This window comes from Phaethon lepturus, unplaced genomic scaffold (genome assembly GCF_000687285.1).
Source record: "Phaethon lepturus isolate BGI_N335 unplaced genomic scaffold, ASM68728v1 scaffold17777, whole genome shotgun sequence".
Taxonomy (NCBI): Eukaryota; Metazoa; Chordata; class Aves; order Phaethontiformes; family Phaethontidae; genus Phaethon; species Phaethon lepturus.
In genome coordinates, this window is record NW_010550035.1 from 18015 (window position 1) to 34566 (window position 16552).

Here is a 16552-nt window from a genome sequence, read left to right on the forward strand (position 1 = left end):
TTGCTGCTCTTTTTTTCTGGTCACGCTCCCTTTCACCCTCTGCCAGCAAGGCTCTGGCACTTGTTGAGTCTTCTTGTAAATCAGCTTAACTTACCAGAACAGCAGAAACTATCCAGGTTTCCTCCTGTGCTCTTTCAAGAGTTAAATGCGCTCACAGATGGGAGTGGGGAGTACAAGACAGAGACTCACCATCTCCCCTTTCCAGTAGCGATGAACTGTTTTATGTGCTCATTAAGTCTCAAGAAATGGTACCCTTAGTGACACTAGGTTTTTTTCAAAGGAAATTCATCCTTAAAGATGCAGGAAGCAAAGCAAAGTAAATAGAAGTGATCAGATGTAGGTAAGAGAGACCAGGATAAATCCCTTTGAGACTGTGTATGGTAAAGGCCATCAAAAACGTCTATTTAAAGAAAGCTTTTATTCTCAGAGGAGCAGGACTCTAGGAAGGACACCGGCGAAATGACCCTCCAGTCACTAGCATTTCAATGCACTTGATACCTTCCTAGATAAGAGCAGCAGCAGTAGCTTTTAAAATATAATTCCAAGAGGCCACCATGCCAGTTTTCTACTGAAATGAAAAAGTAAAATGAGAATGCTGGTTCTCCATTATCTTTCAGCAGTGCCCTTATTGCCCTGCTAGGCATGAAAAAGATTACAGATGCCCAAAGCTTGGCTACAGCCTCTCTGCCACTTGCAGGAGAGCATACAACCTTGTAAGGGCAGTTTTTCTCTATATGATGCATATTTAAAAACCTCGGCATTCAGTTTCACAGCTAGTCTTTAATAGAATAACATGGTTTTATTCTTTCCCTTACAATGAAGAAGCCTGGTTTTAACGCTTCTTATATCTAGTTGGCATATACACTTGATTTCAAGCAGCTTTCCTAGCACAAACTCAGTCAAGACACCATTGGAGACGTATGCAAAGCCAGGGGACTGTGGCATTTGTAACACTGAATCAATGAGAAAGAGCATCCATTTGATTCAACCCCTACCTTGAATTCTCAAGGAATCGATGAGCGCAAAGCGGGAGTAGCATCATTTGCTTCATATGCTCAGCACATCAATACAGGAGTCACTGAGCAGCAAGGATAACCCAAGCAATATTTTCAACAGTTTGTGTGTTAACTATTCACTCTGTATGTTGGATGTGAATGTAGGGCTGGGGAAAAGCACCAGACTGGCAGCCCTGGTACGTTGCTGTTTGCTTTTATAAGCAGAAGAGACGGTGCGGGCAGCAGCAAGGAAAACTTTCCTCTCATCTACGCTGTGAATTGCTTTTGCAGGAGGAACCAGATTGCTTTCTTAAGCTGAAAGGTTGCTACTGGGACTTGAGCGAGTAATATTGTTAAACAAATCTTCCCCTTGCCTTCCTAAACCCTGCGTTACCCACCCACACCGCCACGTGGCTACCTGGTACGGCACGGGAATACGCTTACTGAATTACTTTGTTATCCTGCATCGGCTGGACAAGGATTTTCAACCCATCCCTCCGTAAACAATGTCAGCGCTGCAATGTCTTGCTGTCCCTCACATTCAGTTGCGGCAAAAGCTATGGCCTTAAAGCATTAAACACTCCCCCTGCTCACTGATCAGCTCATTAAATGTACCAGCAGCAAGCCACTCATTAGATTCAGACTCTTATCCATCACCTTGAGATACCAACTGTGAAATCATTGATAAAAAGGACAAAGGATAAAAGGGATATATTGGATTTCCTACTGTTCAGAACCCCTGATGGCTTGAGATGTGAAAATGCTACCGTAACTTAGTATTCACTAAGTGTTATACACAGAAAGGGTTCTTTCACTGGCAGGTTCAAAGGTGCTTCTCAGCAGCAACCATATACCTAAAGCCAATTCTTTTCAAGATGCGTAAAAAACATTATGCCTCAGATTTCATATGGCAAGGGAATTTAAAAGCAGGACAGAATTTGGATTAAAAAAATCTATTTTACAATAAAAAGAGACATTTGTTGATAATTTTTCAATTCCCATCTTGCAAGTGTTCTAGGTTTCAATCTGATAACATTTCTTCAATAATTTAGCTACTACTTTTTTTCTATGTTTTTCCCATAGAAAAAAGATTTTGGGAATATTTGATCAAAATTCTGCAGTTTTAAACACCACAGCTTTTGGAATGAAAATTAAGACAGTGTAAGATTTTAATATGACCTCTCTGTAACATCAACATGCCAGGTGTTCTTTTAAGTGCTTTCAACACTGCACACAGAGCCATAGGCAATATCTTCTAAAAACATACTTCTATGCTGACAATAAGAAAGGGAATAAATTTAAATATTGTACAGATGGAAAAATATGGTCCAAGGATTTAATCTGCAGGGTATATTACTTGCGGGCAGTATTAGTTTTCCTGCGAGTAACAAGTGCGATGCCTTGCAGTTTTTGCAACACTATGTCTTAAACTTCAGTCCAAAGGAGGGTAAGGTAGGTCCCAGCTCCCAGATACTGTTCCACTGATTTTGATGGAGCTTCCTCACCTCAGCTCAGGACTAGGCTCACAAACATAATTGTTTCATTGTTGTATGTTGAAAGAAACGAAGAATTTTATATTTGTAAAGGGATTTATATCAGAGACCAAGTCTTTGTACTATAAAACACTTAATATACTTTTTGTTGCCACAGAAATAAATGAATGAAGTAATCAGCTGAAGGCACGCTGAATGTCTCTGTATTGCTGATCACCAGTAGATGTAATGACTGCAGAACGTGTCTGAGCTGAGACAAAGCTGAAAGTTGAGATTTTCTGTGAAGTCCATACGAGCGGCAATGAGAAGGATCCCCTTTCTGCTGTTGGAGGGGGAAAGTTCATTGGGGAAGGGAAATAGCCATTGAAAAAAAAGAATCAAACTACTTAAGTTTGATTTGTTTGAACTGTGTAGCTTTGCTATTAGGATTGCCCTTCAGAGCAAAAGCAAACTTGAAAATAATGGTAGCATATTTAAAATGGCTTTTAATATATACAACACTGATGTTTAATTCATGAGTTTAGTATTAATAAGTTTTGATCTGTCAGATTTAATTGCTACACCCAAATCAGTAAAACCTACAAAGGTAACATTCTTATTCACATGGCTCCAAATTATGAAGGAATAGATTTCTGTTTACTGTACTTAACCTGCCTTTAATCCCATTTTTCATCCTTACCCATCAGTTTGCTGTCAATCTTGACCGTATCTGTTCTTATGGATAAGTTAAGTCGTAGGGTCTCATTTGCACTATAGGAGAACTGGAAAAGATGACACAATAGAGATATTTATACCTACATTTCACAAGGTTAATTTCATGCGTTTTCTATGATTCTTGATAATCAGAGCTGAGAAGGTTTTAGAAACTATTCCAAACCTTATGGTCTTTTTGTCATCTTGGCCAAACACATTTATAGAAAAATGTTTTAATGAACCTAATCCCTCACAACCAGAATTTTCAAGTATCAAGGGACAGCAGTATCTGAATACCCGCTTTTCATTAATTTAATTTACATTTGGTAATAAGTATCCAAGTAGCAAAGGTGCTGTTCAGATTCAGTAAGTATAGCTGCTGACCCTGCTGAGTTCTCCCTTCCCACACCATCTGGCCCCATTACTTCTGTGGACACGGCAGACTCGCGCCGCATGGAGGGGAAATCTCTTGCATCTTTTGTAGTGCAACCCCCTCATTATAGCCAAAGCACAAGGTTCACATGCTCCAAGACATGAGCTTCTGCTCACGTTGAAAGACAGCAGCAATAACAACCGGTGGGAAAGAAAAAGAGCAAAGAAAAATACAATAGCTTTATAAAACAAAAGATTTGTGCTAAGCTCAAATGCTGCATAAATGCTAATTAGTTCTCAAAAGTACTCTGTTAGTAAGCTTATAAGACATAAAGGTTACAGTCAGCCTAATATTTCTGAGTCCAACTTTGAGCTTGGAAAATAAACTATTTTTTTTAATATTATTTCCTTTCTCTGTAAAATAAACCAAAGTGAAAGAAGCATAGCTAGTAAGTAGCCAAACAACAACATTTTACAGATGTACAATGTGAAAGTTAATGAATTGGAGTGTGGAGAGGGAGAGCTCTGAAATTTTCATCGTTTATCCTCAATGATTTCACCAGATTACATAAAAAGTGAAGAATAAGAGAGTAATGGTCCCAAATTCCCCCAGGGACAGCTCAGTGAACCTGTGGATTGCACAGATAGACAAATCAAGGAGAGAGAGAGAATGCTTTCAGGGGACACCCCAGGAGCTCTAAGCCAAAGCTGCTGCCTTTGACTGCTGCTGCCAAAGGAGAATCTCCATCAGAGGTGACTTTGAGGAAAACCAAAATTACCTGTATATTTCTGGACACATGTGGATAATGGAACAGGACTATAAGAACTAAAGATGTTTGGTAGGTGAATCATATTTTTGCATTTACCTCTTCACTCATGAATGAAAATTTTCCTTCATCTGATTCATAAACAGGAGCTTCGAATTCAAACTGACTGTTTCCAACTGCAAATTTTTTATCCTATGGAAGAGAAAAGTTCAGCTTAGAATTTGTACAGCATCACCAAGCATAATAAAACATCACCAGGCAATATCCTGTTCAGCACTGGAAGTAGTAAGAACCAATGGAGAAGGCTAACCAGCTAAAGTAATCTCCTGAAAACAAAGCTAATGAAACACTGAGCCAGCGCAATCTGCTGCTTTGCTGCACCCCTCCAACGTTCGTTAAAGGTGGAAGCACCAAGCAGTACAAATAAAGCAAGAACATATCTAGCACTCTGTTTTACGGAGCAATAAGGGAAAGTCAAGAGATGTGAATACCGGATGGCTTCACACATCAGATGTGTTATTAACAGAGCTGTGTGAGTTCTGCCCTTTAAGGTTTTGTCTGCAGGGACCCTGGGCAGATCAGGAATGTAAGAATTACATGGGAAACTGGAATGAACATCTCTCAGACCTTGCTGGCTTTGTTTCTCCTGCCTCACCATGACTCCAGCTGTGTTTTCACAGGACAGTCTTTGATGGCAACACCAGCTTAAGAGTATTGCTGCCTCCTAGATACCTTCTTCTTCCTACCTTCTCCCTAGGCACTGCAGCACATACCAGCTTTGCCAGAAGAAGCAGAGAAAGAAGCAAGTATTAAGAACATTTTCAGACAATATTGTTGGTAAATACTTATGAAATCAGAGCCCACTGGGGGACAAGATCACCTTTCACCTTTATAGAATCAGAGAATGGCTTGGGTTGGAAAGGACCTTCAAAGATCATCTAGTCCCAACCCCTCTGACATGGGCAGGGACACCTTTCACTAGATCAGATTTCTCAGAACCCCATCCAACCTGACCTAGGACACTTGCAGTGATGAGGCATCCACAACTTCTCTGAGCAACCCGTTCCAGTGTCTCATCACCCTCATCATAAAAGATTTCTTTCTTATATCTTATCTAAACCTACCCTCTTTCAGTTTAAAACTGTTGTCCCTTGTCCTGTAACTACAGGCCATGGTAAAAAGTCTGTCCCCATCTTTCTTATAAGTCCCCTTGAAGTACTGGAAGGCTGCAATAAGGTCTCCCTGGAGTCTTCTCTTCTCCAGGCGGAACAACCCCAGCTCTCTCAGCCTGTCCTCAGAGGAGAGGTGTTCCATCCCTCTGATCATGTTTGTGTCCCTCCTCTGGACCTGCTGACAGCTCCATGTCTTTGCTGTGCTGAGGGCTCCAGAGCTGGACACAGGACTCCAGGTGAGGTCTCACCAGAGCAGAGCAGAGGGGCAGAATCACCTCCATTGACCTGCTGGCCACACTGCTTTGGATGCAGCCCAGGATACGGTTGGCCTTCTGGGCTGCAAGCGCACATTACTGGCTCATATCCAACCTTCCATCCACCAGGACCCCCAAGTCCTTCTCCACAGGGCTACTCACTCCATTCATGCCCCAGTCTGTATTGATATTGGGGGTTGCCCTGACCCAGGTGCAGGACCCTGCAATTGGCCTTGCTGAACTTCATGAAAACTTGACTTTGATGCCTTCTGTAGATGTAAAGAACTAGTTCTAATTACTGCTTTTGCCCAGACTGCTTGAGTCTTGGAGTACATGGCAAAAAAATAATGATTACTTGATTCCTCTTTTCTGCTCTGAGGGTTAGTAAGTTGTGTGCTACTCATGTATGAGGATCTTAACCTACTTATTTGTAGCTACTTCTTCAATGCTGGAATCACTGGTAACTCATGGCTCACTAGGTTTATCTAATTAGTGCAGTGGAAACTTTTTGTATTGCACCTTCACTGTGAGAGGTTGGGTAGCAGACACAAGAGCACACCAAGGTTTGGGGCTGACGAGGAACATATGCTTTAAGCAGGCAAAGGGCCTGAATCCAGTCTCTGGGGGGCTTATGTTATAGAGGGGAACAGACCTTTTACTTCTTCCTTCTCAGAAGCTGCATATAGAAACTAAGTATCCTGGTTACAGCCAGGATAGAGTTAATTTTCTTCACAGAAGCTAGTGTGAGGCTGTGTTTTGGATTTGGGATGAGAAAATGTTGATAACGTGCTGATGTTTTGGGTTGTTGCTAAGCACTTAAGGACAGTCCAGCTTCTCGTGCTGGCCTGCTAGCAAGAAGGCTGGGGGTGCATGGAAAGCTGGGAGGGGACACAGCTGGGACAGCTGACCCAGGCTGGCCAGAATGTTTTGAGTTGTTGCTAAGCACTTAAGGACAGTCCAGCTTCTCGTGCTGGCCTGCTAGCAAGAAGGCTGGGGGTGCATGGAAAGCTGGGAGGGGACACAGCTGGGACAGCTGACCCAGGCTGGCCAGAGGGATATTCCCTACCATATGACATCATGCCCAGTATATAAAGCTGGGACAAAGAAGAAGGAAGGGGTGGAGGGATGTTCGGTGTGATGGCGCCTGTCTTCCCAAGAAACCATTACGCGTGATGCAGCCCTGCTTCCCTGGAGATGGCTGAAACCTGCCTGCCCATGGGAAGAGGTGAATGAATTCCTTGTTTTGCTTTGCCCATGTGCGCGGCTTTTGCTTTACCTGTTAAACTGTCTTTATCTCAACCCACGAGTTTCCTCACTTTTCCGATTTTCTCCCCTGTCCCACCGGGAAGGGGGAGTGAGTGAGTGGCTGCGTGGTGCTTGGTTGCTGGCTGGGTCTAAACCACGACACTTAGCTACTGACTGAGCTCTGAAAAGCATTTCATGAAAGTTTTACAGCCCATTTTGCTTTACAGAAAATGTCTACATACTCCAAGTTTTAAAGCACCTTACATGCCTTTTTTTTGAGAAACGCTGCCTCATTTTCCCTACTCTACATTTCAATATATCATGTATTTTTCAATAGTGTTCAAATTCCACTGCTGCTGCGTAAAGCCTTCCCACATGCTCAACAGAAGGTGCTGGGAGAGGAGGGGAGCTTTGGTGTGCGTAACAGCTGCCACCTGGAGCGAACTGCAATCAGGAGTTGCTATATCGGGCTCTCGAGCAGAAGGCCACAGAGCTCACATTCAGCAGTCTGGGTGCAAGAAGTGACATGCAGCAAACACTGGAAAGTGGGTTATACATCAGACACACATGGGAAAGACAAATCCAAATGGGAAGTTGATTTTAATGAAAGTCATTGGAGGGCTAATAAGGTTATCCTAATGCTGGTACATCTGTCTCTTCTACTGTGTCAATCTTTCAAGGACTCAGCTGGAGAATGCCTCTCAGAAGTTGCATGCAATACAACTGATCAGTATTAAACTTTCCTCTCAACCACTTGTCCTGGATGAGGCTATTCCCAAGGGAATGATTGACAGCTTGGATTTGTTTCTTCTTCCTATTGAAATTCTTTCAGAGGAAGGAGGGACAGAAGAAGTCAACAGCATGTCCTCTTTTAGGCTATTTCCCTCCAGCAGAAGCCCTCACGAGGAGATTTATTCATTGTACTGTAAGTGTTCACAAGTTAAGAGGTGCATACAAAATGTGTGAGCTTATTCTTCCACCTTCAGTTCTGCAATAGCTGCTTTAGAAGCCGTCCACATCTCCTACTCACTAGGTAAGCCCAAACCTTCACTGCTTCACCACACATAGGTGGGTATTGGTCTCTTCTCCCAAGTAACTAGTGATAGGAGGAGAGGAAATGGCTGAAGTTGTGCCAGAGGAGGTTTAGACTAGATATTAAGAAACATTTATTTACTGAGAGAGTGTTCAAGCATTGGAACAGGCTGCACAGGGAGGTGGTGGAGTCACCATCTCTGGAAGTGTTCAAAAAATGTGTAGACGTGGCACTTCAGGATATGGTTTAGTGGGCATGGTGGTGTTGGGTTGATGGTTGGACTTGATGATCTTAAAGGTCTTTTCCAAGACCTTAATGATTCTGTGATTCCATGATTCTGCTAACCTCTACCTAGAAATAGAGATGCTTATATGCATGGTATTGGCTAGTGCACTTAGTTACTCATGGTTAGGTAGGTTGTGCATCACCCTTCAAAGCAAAGCACAGATTAAGCCAAGATAATAGAGCCAGTAGTTCAAAGTGACAGAAGAACATTCATTCTTCCTAATCAGCTTTTTCTAAGCAAGAACTCAGGCAAGGGAAATAGAAGGAAAATGGTTATATACCAACGTTCTAATCAATAAAGACCTTAAATGTGCTCATAGCTGCATGACTGCTACCTCCAAAACATACTGTAATGCCCAGCCTATCCTGTGGCAAAATCATTCCACATGAGAAGCCACATGCTATTTAGCCTGTGGGCTGTGGGCCAACCCCTACAAAATATCTATCTATGGCTTCTCCTGAGCCACCCTGCCTTGTTTACCAAAGGCTGAGTGTAAGTTATGCCCTTACTCAAATGAACTTTCAGTAACCGAAGTTACTGCTTCAGACAGCATGAGTGCCTGTACGATTACAACTATTTCATACCTTATTTGTCTGTTTTCACATACACTTAGAGGTCTGTGTATACTCTGTATACTCACTGTGTGTGCCTATGCAAGTCCTGGCACTGAAGGCATTATTATTTTGGCTTAAAAATCCACCTCCGTACCAGGATTTATGGGGCTGCTCCCATGACAGAGATGACATTCCCACATGGCTCTCACCTAACAAAAGTTGTTCTGACATCATTTGACACTCATTGCTCTCCAGCATCTTTCCAGCCTAGGGCCTGTGCATTCATCTTACTTCTTAGAGAGACTTGAATTCGACATAAACCTTTACAGTTCCAAGTTAAATAAATGCATACTAGGTCTGGTCTGTAGGCAAACTGTTAAACACTGCTACCCTTGACAAAGCATTCAATCCACAGGATGTGTCTGCCTTTGTTAAATGTAATTGATACCTGGCAGGAAAAAAAAAAAAAAAAAAAAGGCAGGAGCTTTTTCATTTCCTTTTCTCTACTTGTAGTTCAGAAAGATTAAAGTGCTTATTCACAGAATGATAAACTGGATCAAAGAGGTTTTGGGTTCCTGCTGCTGTTTCTCCTCCTTGGAGGAAAAGGGTCCTCTAGAAGTCAAATGCAGCACATCTAGATTACACATCTGACCTGAATTTGTTCTCGAGAGAAAATGGGCTCTTCCACTTATATCAAGGGAGCAGGGAAAGATTCTACTCTTGTGCAGAAAAACAGCTCCTCACAACGCTAAACAAAAGAAATGTAAGTAAATTCTCTGGAATACTTTTCTATTTTTAGCAAAGAGAGCTGTGGCCTTTAAGACAAGTGTTGTGTGCCACATCTTGCACCCAGCCAGACATCCTACCAGGGACCAGTCCTGGCATCTCGGAGAACAGACCAAGTTCACCAAATTGCTTTTCTTTGTTTACATAAGGTCTTCAAGAAAAAATGTTTATTTTTGAACATACGTTTGTATAGCATTGATATTCGTATAGTGTAGTGATACACAGGGTGGTCTTCATATGATTGTAGTGCTTACGGGTTGCTTTTACCCTTCTCCTAATACCCTTCTTACATTGTTACTCTCAGACCTGTTTACCCTTTTCCATCCCTTGGCAGGTATAGCAGAGGTGATAGAAGGACTTTCTGAGCTATACAGTACTTCAGTTTGGCAAAGGAAAAAAAAAAAACTCAAAAAACAAGAGCAAGCTTTCCCTTGATAGATGGCTGGTAGTTAAAGCAATCGATGCAATCTCCAGTGTATCTATCAATTGCCATTTACACAAAGACAACACAGAAACAAACAATAGAAACTAAGAACAATACTTGAGCTATCACCTAAAGAAGTGTTTTTTAAGCTTTGTTTTTATCAAACTAACACTAACATTTTGTGCATTGTCTAAGTTATAAAACAATTAAAAGCTTGGAGTCAAACTCTGGCTTCTTAGAAGCTTTGTAATTTACTTTCTGGAAGCAAGTACAGAGAAAGAGAAGCCTTTGCTATAGCTGAGAAAGTACCTGATCTTCTGGTTTGATGGTCACACACACACACACACAAAGGCAAAAGATTGTTTTATCCAAACTAAGAAACTTTTAATTTCTGAGTGCATTTTTTTGTTTGAAAAGCAAAAACTGAATTAAGCACACCGAGTGTGTCATTCTAGAAGAAAAAAAAAAGCCAAGTATTTACTTAGAAAAAAGATATGAAACATTCACAATTCCTAAATCTCCTCTCATTTAATTAGACGAAAAATAACTGTCAAGTGTTTCAGTAGGTCCAATTTACATTCTTTAAAAAACCCCCACATCTAGTAATTAAAATGTTTTGTCCAGCTCTGTCTTGGTGATAACTCAAGACTTTGATTATATCAATCTTGAATGTGTAGCTCTTTTCCTTCTTTAATAACAGTTACAAGCAGGATCTCCAAGGAACAAAAACTAACGCTTTATTTTAGGGGTGTGGCTGCAGTTTAAGGGGAATTCAAATGACAGCTAGTTTTGAATTAATCTGCTTACCCCATAATAAGCTAGATGTCTTCCCTCAAAATACACTGTTGTTCGGTACTCCATAGGTATTATTGGAGGGTTAGGATTTAGAAACTGCGGGCATTCTTCTTCCTGGGGAGAGAAACATTTTATATGTTATTCCAAATAAAAAGTCTTATCACAACAAGCTCCAATGGCCTTTGGACAATGGAATGATTGTTCTAAAGAACTTCATGCTTAAAATACAGTGACAGATTTGATTACACCCTTTCAAATTAGACATGCTAAAAATGACTGCAGCATATGTCAAAGCTGTGGGTGATTATCCTTCCCAGCCTTGAAATCTTGTTCCTCCCATTGAAGCAAAATAGTAAAAGGAATAAAAATATCCTTTCAGGAGTTATTCAGTCTCACTGCCCCTCCTCAATCACACCCTTAAATTCCCACCCCCGCACTGTCACAAAAAAAAAAAAATCTTACACTTCTGGAGGTAACTTTAGAACCATTTTTAAAACCCTAATTCAACCGACTGATATGAGAGAAAAAGCAAAGAAAATATTGAAGTGTTCTAATAAAAACCCAATAATCTTATTTTTAAACATTACCATATTTTGTTTAATCACATCCTGTACTGAAGAGGACTCTTCACAGATATGTCTCTTCCAGTCCCACTGGCAATTCCATCTATTGCTTGCACAGGAATAGCATCTACAAATATAACATGATAGTCATGACAAACTGTCAGGCTTTTTCCCCCCGTTGACAAAAAAAGTAAATGAAATTCCATCTTTATTCATGGAGGGTAGATCAATCTGTTATAGTGTCCTTGCTATATTAATCTGAAAACTTCGCAGTAGGAACAGTTCAAGAACCCCAAGAAGTTATTTTCTCCCTTAAATATTTGAGCAAGGATCAGAAAACCACAGCATCTTGCACAAACTTTGAGATCAAGTCTGAGAGGATGGGAAATTATCTTGATCAATCTTCATACATAAGGATGAACAAAGCGAGGTTTGGGTTGGCTGCGCCTGCCCTGGGGGAGCAACATCTCGAGCAGGGTGGATGATGGGGGCAGATCAGCTTTGACTGTCCTATTTGAATGCACCGTGACCCAAAGCACCAATCTATCATCTGAGGGAACAAGTAGGTAAGCAGATATCCACAGAGTTCACCTGCAGATACATTAGCAGCTACAGAAATGGCAACCCAATTAACCGACCTTTAATTATACGTGCCATGAATATTCCTATTCCATGTGTTTTATGGCACCAGCTCACCTGGTGCCCTTCAATTGTTTTTAAGCTCCATTAAAATGTAAGAAAAAGGATTGGGACCGGCAAATTTTGAGAGTGCCAAAGGCTTAATTATGAAATGATTGAGTAACTCAGCTGCCAGTTACGTGAAACGCCATGCTACAGGATCTGAACACCTATGTTAAGAAGCTGAAATACTTACGGCTGATTTTCAAAAAGATTCATTGCTTCTTCACAGTCATAAAAAGGGTAAGTATGTGACGCAAAAAATATCTTGTTCTTTCCAAAGGTTAACCGAAGTGGAACTGAAACATGATCTATCACAAAAGAAAAAGATTATCTAAGTGGTTGTTGAATTCTTTAGCTCTTGAGCTGTATGATACAGTGATAGTACTTTTATTTATTTTACAGGATGTAAGCAAATATTTAACTATACTATTGACATCCTGGATCTCATGACCTGTTATACTTTAGATCTATAAGTTCTGTTTTGTCTTTTTAAGCTTTACAAAATTTTCAGCGCATGGTTGTCAGAAGAAAAGCAGAGATGGGATAAAGGGAAGAAGCAAAATTACAGAAAAGCTTTGTTTTACAGAAGTGTTTCTCAGTGGTGCTATCATCATGCTAGAATTTTAAAGAGTCTAGAACAACAAGGAAAACTGAATAAGGAGGTAACTGAACACAAATGAAAACTGGCACAAGAGCAGTCATTTTAAATAAAACATTTTCTTAGATATGAATATGTCTGCATGTAAAATTACTTGTTTCATCTATGGATTAAAACTGTCATTGTCAGGTGAATTAAAGCAAGTGATCTTTTTGGTTAATGCCCAGCAGTGCCTAAGTTACCACAGACACTTACGATCTTCAGTTTGCCATACATGATTTCTCCACAAGTGTACTTCTCGTCTGGATCATTACTGAACTAAGAGTGGAAAATTTCTCTTCAGAAAACCGGTGCTTTCCCCAGTGAAGCTGTTTGAAATACCTTTTGTTGAAATCATTAAGCCTGTGTGACAAGCTATTTCACAAGCTATTGAGCAATTTCAAACTCTGCTTTCCTTAAACAGTTTCTTGGAAGACCATCAGCTGCTTGGCTGGAAGTCACCTTTGCCTGCGCTGGGTCCCCTTGAATACTCCAGACTGGTAGGAATGCCAGGGCATTTCCTAGCAATGGGACTGCGAAAAAGCGTCCTTCCTCTCTAGAAATGTTCTATCCCCTTTGGAACCGACCACAACGAAAGTAACCCAGACTTTTCCAAACCCAATAGGGTTTCTTAACAGTAAGTGGATGGCTCAGGACTTTTTGTCACATGCTGCCAGGAATCACTGCCTTCATAATGGCCTGCCTTCTGCTGAAGTGTCTGTCAAGCTTCTGAGCATCTTTATATTACTTTTGAACACCCTTTCAGATGGATCCTTGTGTGACCAACTCAGAGAGGTGTATTACTTCCAGGTGACTTGGTTACTCTAATGCCATCACTGACAGGCTTCTAGTCTCACAGTTTATGCTGGAAGGCATCAAGCTGTCATGTTTATCAACCCGGTCGCTTTATGTCCTGCTTTACAAAATATTCAGGGAATGTGAATTGGCCCTAAATAACGGAGTGCTGCTTTAACACTTAGCATAATCTGATACCACGACATACCCCAGCTAGTTTAAAACTTCCTGCAACTAAAACTGGATTTTCACTTTTTTCAGCCTTAAGAGAATTGAAACTTATCTTGAAAAATGCTTCCAAGTACCACTCTGACAGTTCATGGCTGTTGTGATACATATTGGGTTATCGTGATACATGTAGGGTTGTCCTCAGGGGTACCTCTGCAAGCTGCAAGAGCACCTGGTTTTTGTTTTTGTTTTTTTAAACTTGATACATAATAAACAGTGTTGTGTAACCAGTTTTATTCCCTGTGTTTATGCATAAAGCATGCATAAAGCACTATCTAGGAAACAGCACGAGAATTATGGCTGGGAACAGACCTTAAGCATATAATCAGTGGTTCAGAACAATGATACAGCCTTTAATTATATGATCACATATTTTTCCATTGGACTTACTATTGCGGAGCCTGGAGGACACATAGTAGAAGAAGCAGAAGGCTTTACAACAGAAAGGACAGCCTTTGTGACATGGACCAGATAACAAGCCACTGGACTACAGCTGACTAGAGCAAAACTAAGACAGTGGAGATGAAAAACTTGACATCTGAAGCACATATGTGGCTCTTCTGGCCCCACAACTCAGAGTGATTAGGGGAAGATTAGAGTAGTTGGGTTTTGTTTGTTTGGGACATAGAATAACACCCCTCTGGCTCTGTATCTACGCCTCTGCCAAGCTCCTGTTTCAGGCTCCTTGTAGAAACACTGGGAACACTACAGCTTGTAAATACAGCAGTGGAAAAAGTTTGAGTGAACCTTTTTTTTTTACATATATGTTTGAAGGGACAAAGCTCAGCAATAGACTATTTAGGGAAAGGGACTGGAAGAGTATGTATACTTGTATGCAGCTCATGTAAGAGCATCACATTAGAAGCAGCAGGCTATGTTCTTTCCTCTTGTTTTACATGGAGGGTAGCAATATTTCTTTACCTTGACCTTTCGGTGTTGGAGGAATTGTATCGGGTGGATCACAGATAATAACCCCTTCTTTTAACTGAGCGTAATGGGCTGTTTCACCAAACGTACATAAAACCTGGTCGCTCTCAGTCAAAGTTGGCAATGGACTTACAGTCAGTTCCACCTGGAAACAAAATTTAAAAAGGGTAAAGTATTTAAAAGAAATTAACCAAGACCCAGGTTTGTGGCTAGAGAATTTAAACTGCTCTTTTTTTTTGGCCAGCGGTGATATTTTGGCTAGTATCACAGAAGATGGTTCTCCTTTTTAATTTTTATCTCTTCCCATCTGCTAATCTTCTCTTCTTATACCTCTGCAATTTTTTCCAGGCTGGGTCTATGTTGAATTAGATGGGTACAAAAACCTCTTGTCCTGTCAATGCATTAGATCAGAACAAAATGTCTGTATAGACACACCCAAAGCCATTTATTCTCGTCCTCAGCATCTAGTTTAGCAACAGTAAACAGAGTGGTTAACACTTAAATCCAGACAAAGTTAATTAAAATTACATTAATCTTAGGTGTTACTAGTGAATAATGAAACCAAGGCCGGATAGGCTGGAAAAGCTGGAGTTTGAAAGGGCTGAACAGAACAGTGGCTTCCTCAAGACTCCGTGTACATGCAAAAAACTCACGGAGAACTATCATTACTTCTGAAAAAGGATGTCCTCCTCGAGGAAATTACCTATACAGAGTGCATGTGAGAAACAAAAAGCAAAATAAAATTGGAAAACTTCGCAAGGAGAAAGGAAAAAATTGAAATGAAATTCTGGATGCTGTCCTTTAATGCTTCAGGTGTGTTAATGATACAGTTTAACTTTTTCTGTTTTGTATTGCCAGTAGAAATTATAATCATCCCGAGAATTTCTCACTGAAACTGGTCCACTATGTTAGGAGCTGCAATGTTTTTGGTGAGTAAAGGAATCATGAGGGGACAGTGGCAGTAGTGATTTTACAGGCAGCATGTAAACGCTCATTTGAAGTTGGGTTTGGTTTTGGGTTTTAGGTTTTTTGGCCTCAGATGCTGATATGAGACCCCAAAGTCTTGTCAACACAAGTTGGCAAGATCTGAACTAAAAGCAGGTGTGGATTTTAAGTGGACTAGTTACACTCTACTAACATTTTTATTCAATATAGAAACGGTCTTAACACAATGCTGTTTATATCATTTAGGAATGGAATTAAACTGACTTGCATGAAAGTCTCTTTCTGATTAAGAGGGATTAAAAGCCATTTTACTGATTTTACTTGCTGTGCACCCCCAGGAAGCCATCAGTCTGCACTGGCATGCTCCATTTGGAGTTAGAGCAAGCTATGACACCCTGTTCACACTCTGAATACTCAGTTTTGTTGCCACAGAGTCATTCTGCATGCTGAATTTACCTTCTCCGACTACCCAGACAGACATCGCTGTGTAGGCAAATCCACTGCTGATTTTAAAGCAACAGCTTATGGCTTCACTGCTTACTTAAACTTAAGTTTATGCTCAAGTAAGCTGAAAGGGCAGCATGAAATCTCCCCTATCAACTACTTTTTATGGGTTATACAACATTGCACAACACTTTCATAACATTCAGATAAGTGTAAGTGCTTTATCATCCATGCTAGTGCATCATTTTGGTTTACAGAGAAGGTCAAAAAGAGCATTTCACAGAAGAAAACATGAATTGCAACTTGCAAAAACAGCAGGCAAAAAAGAGCACTGTGAGAAATGCCGGAGACTGAGATACCCAAAACACTATCCTATTCCTAGTCTCCAGTGTGCATAAAGAAATGCAGATATTCATCTTCCTGGTAGTCACTTCGATGGGCTTTAAGAACATGTAGGGACAGC

At 40.7% G+C, this 16552-nt stretch overlaps 1 protein-coding gene across 1 annotated transcript in view; it reads right to left on the minus strand.

Annotated features, from left to right (window-relative positions):
• The window catches only part of LOC104623372 (plexin-B2-like), a gene marked incomplete at its 3' end in the record, with an annotated part of 33333 nt that overhangs the window by 6759 nt on the left and 10022 nt on the right, over window positions 1-16552 (minus strand). Inside the window, exons 6-11 of the mRNA XM_010290447.1 lie at window positions 14695-14850; window positions 12307-12421; window positions 11457-11559; window positions 10882-10983; window positions 4420-4512; window positions 3168-3249 (exon numbers count right to left, since the gene is read on the minus strand). Of these exons, the coding sequence (XP_010288749.1) occupies window positions 3168-3249; window positions 4420-4512; window positions 10882-10983; window positions 11457-11559; window positions 12307-12421; window positions 14695-14850 (651 nt within the window). The remainder of the gene's footprint in view (window positions 1-3167; window positions 3250-4419; window positions 4513-10881; window positions 10984-11456; window positions 11560-12306; window positions 12422-14694; window positions 14851-16552) is intronic.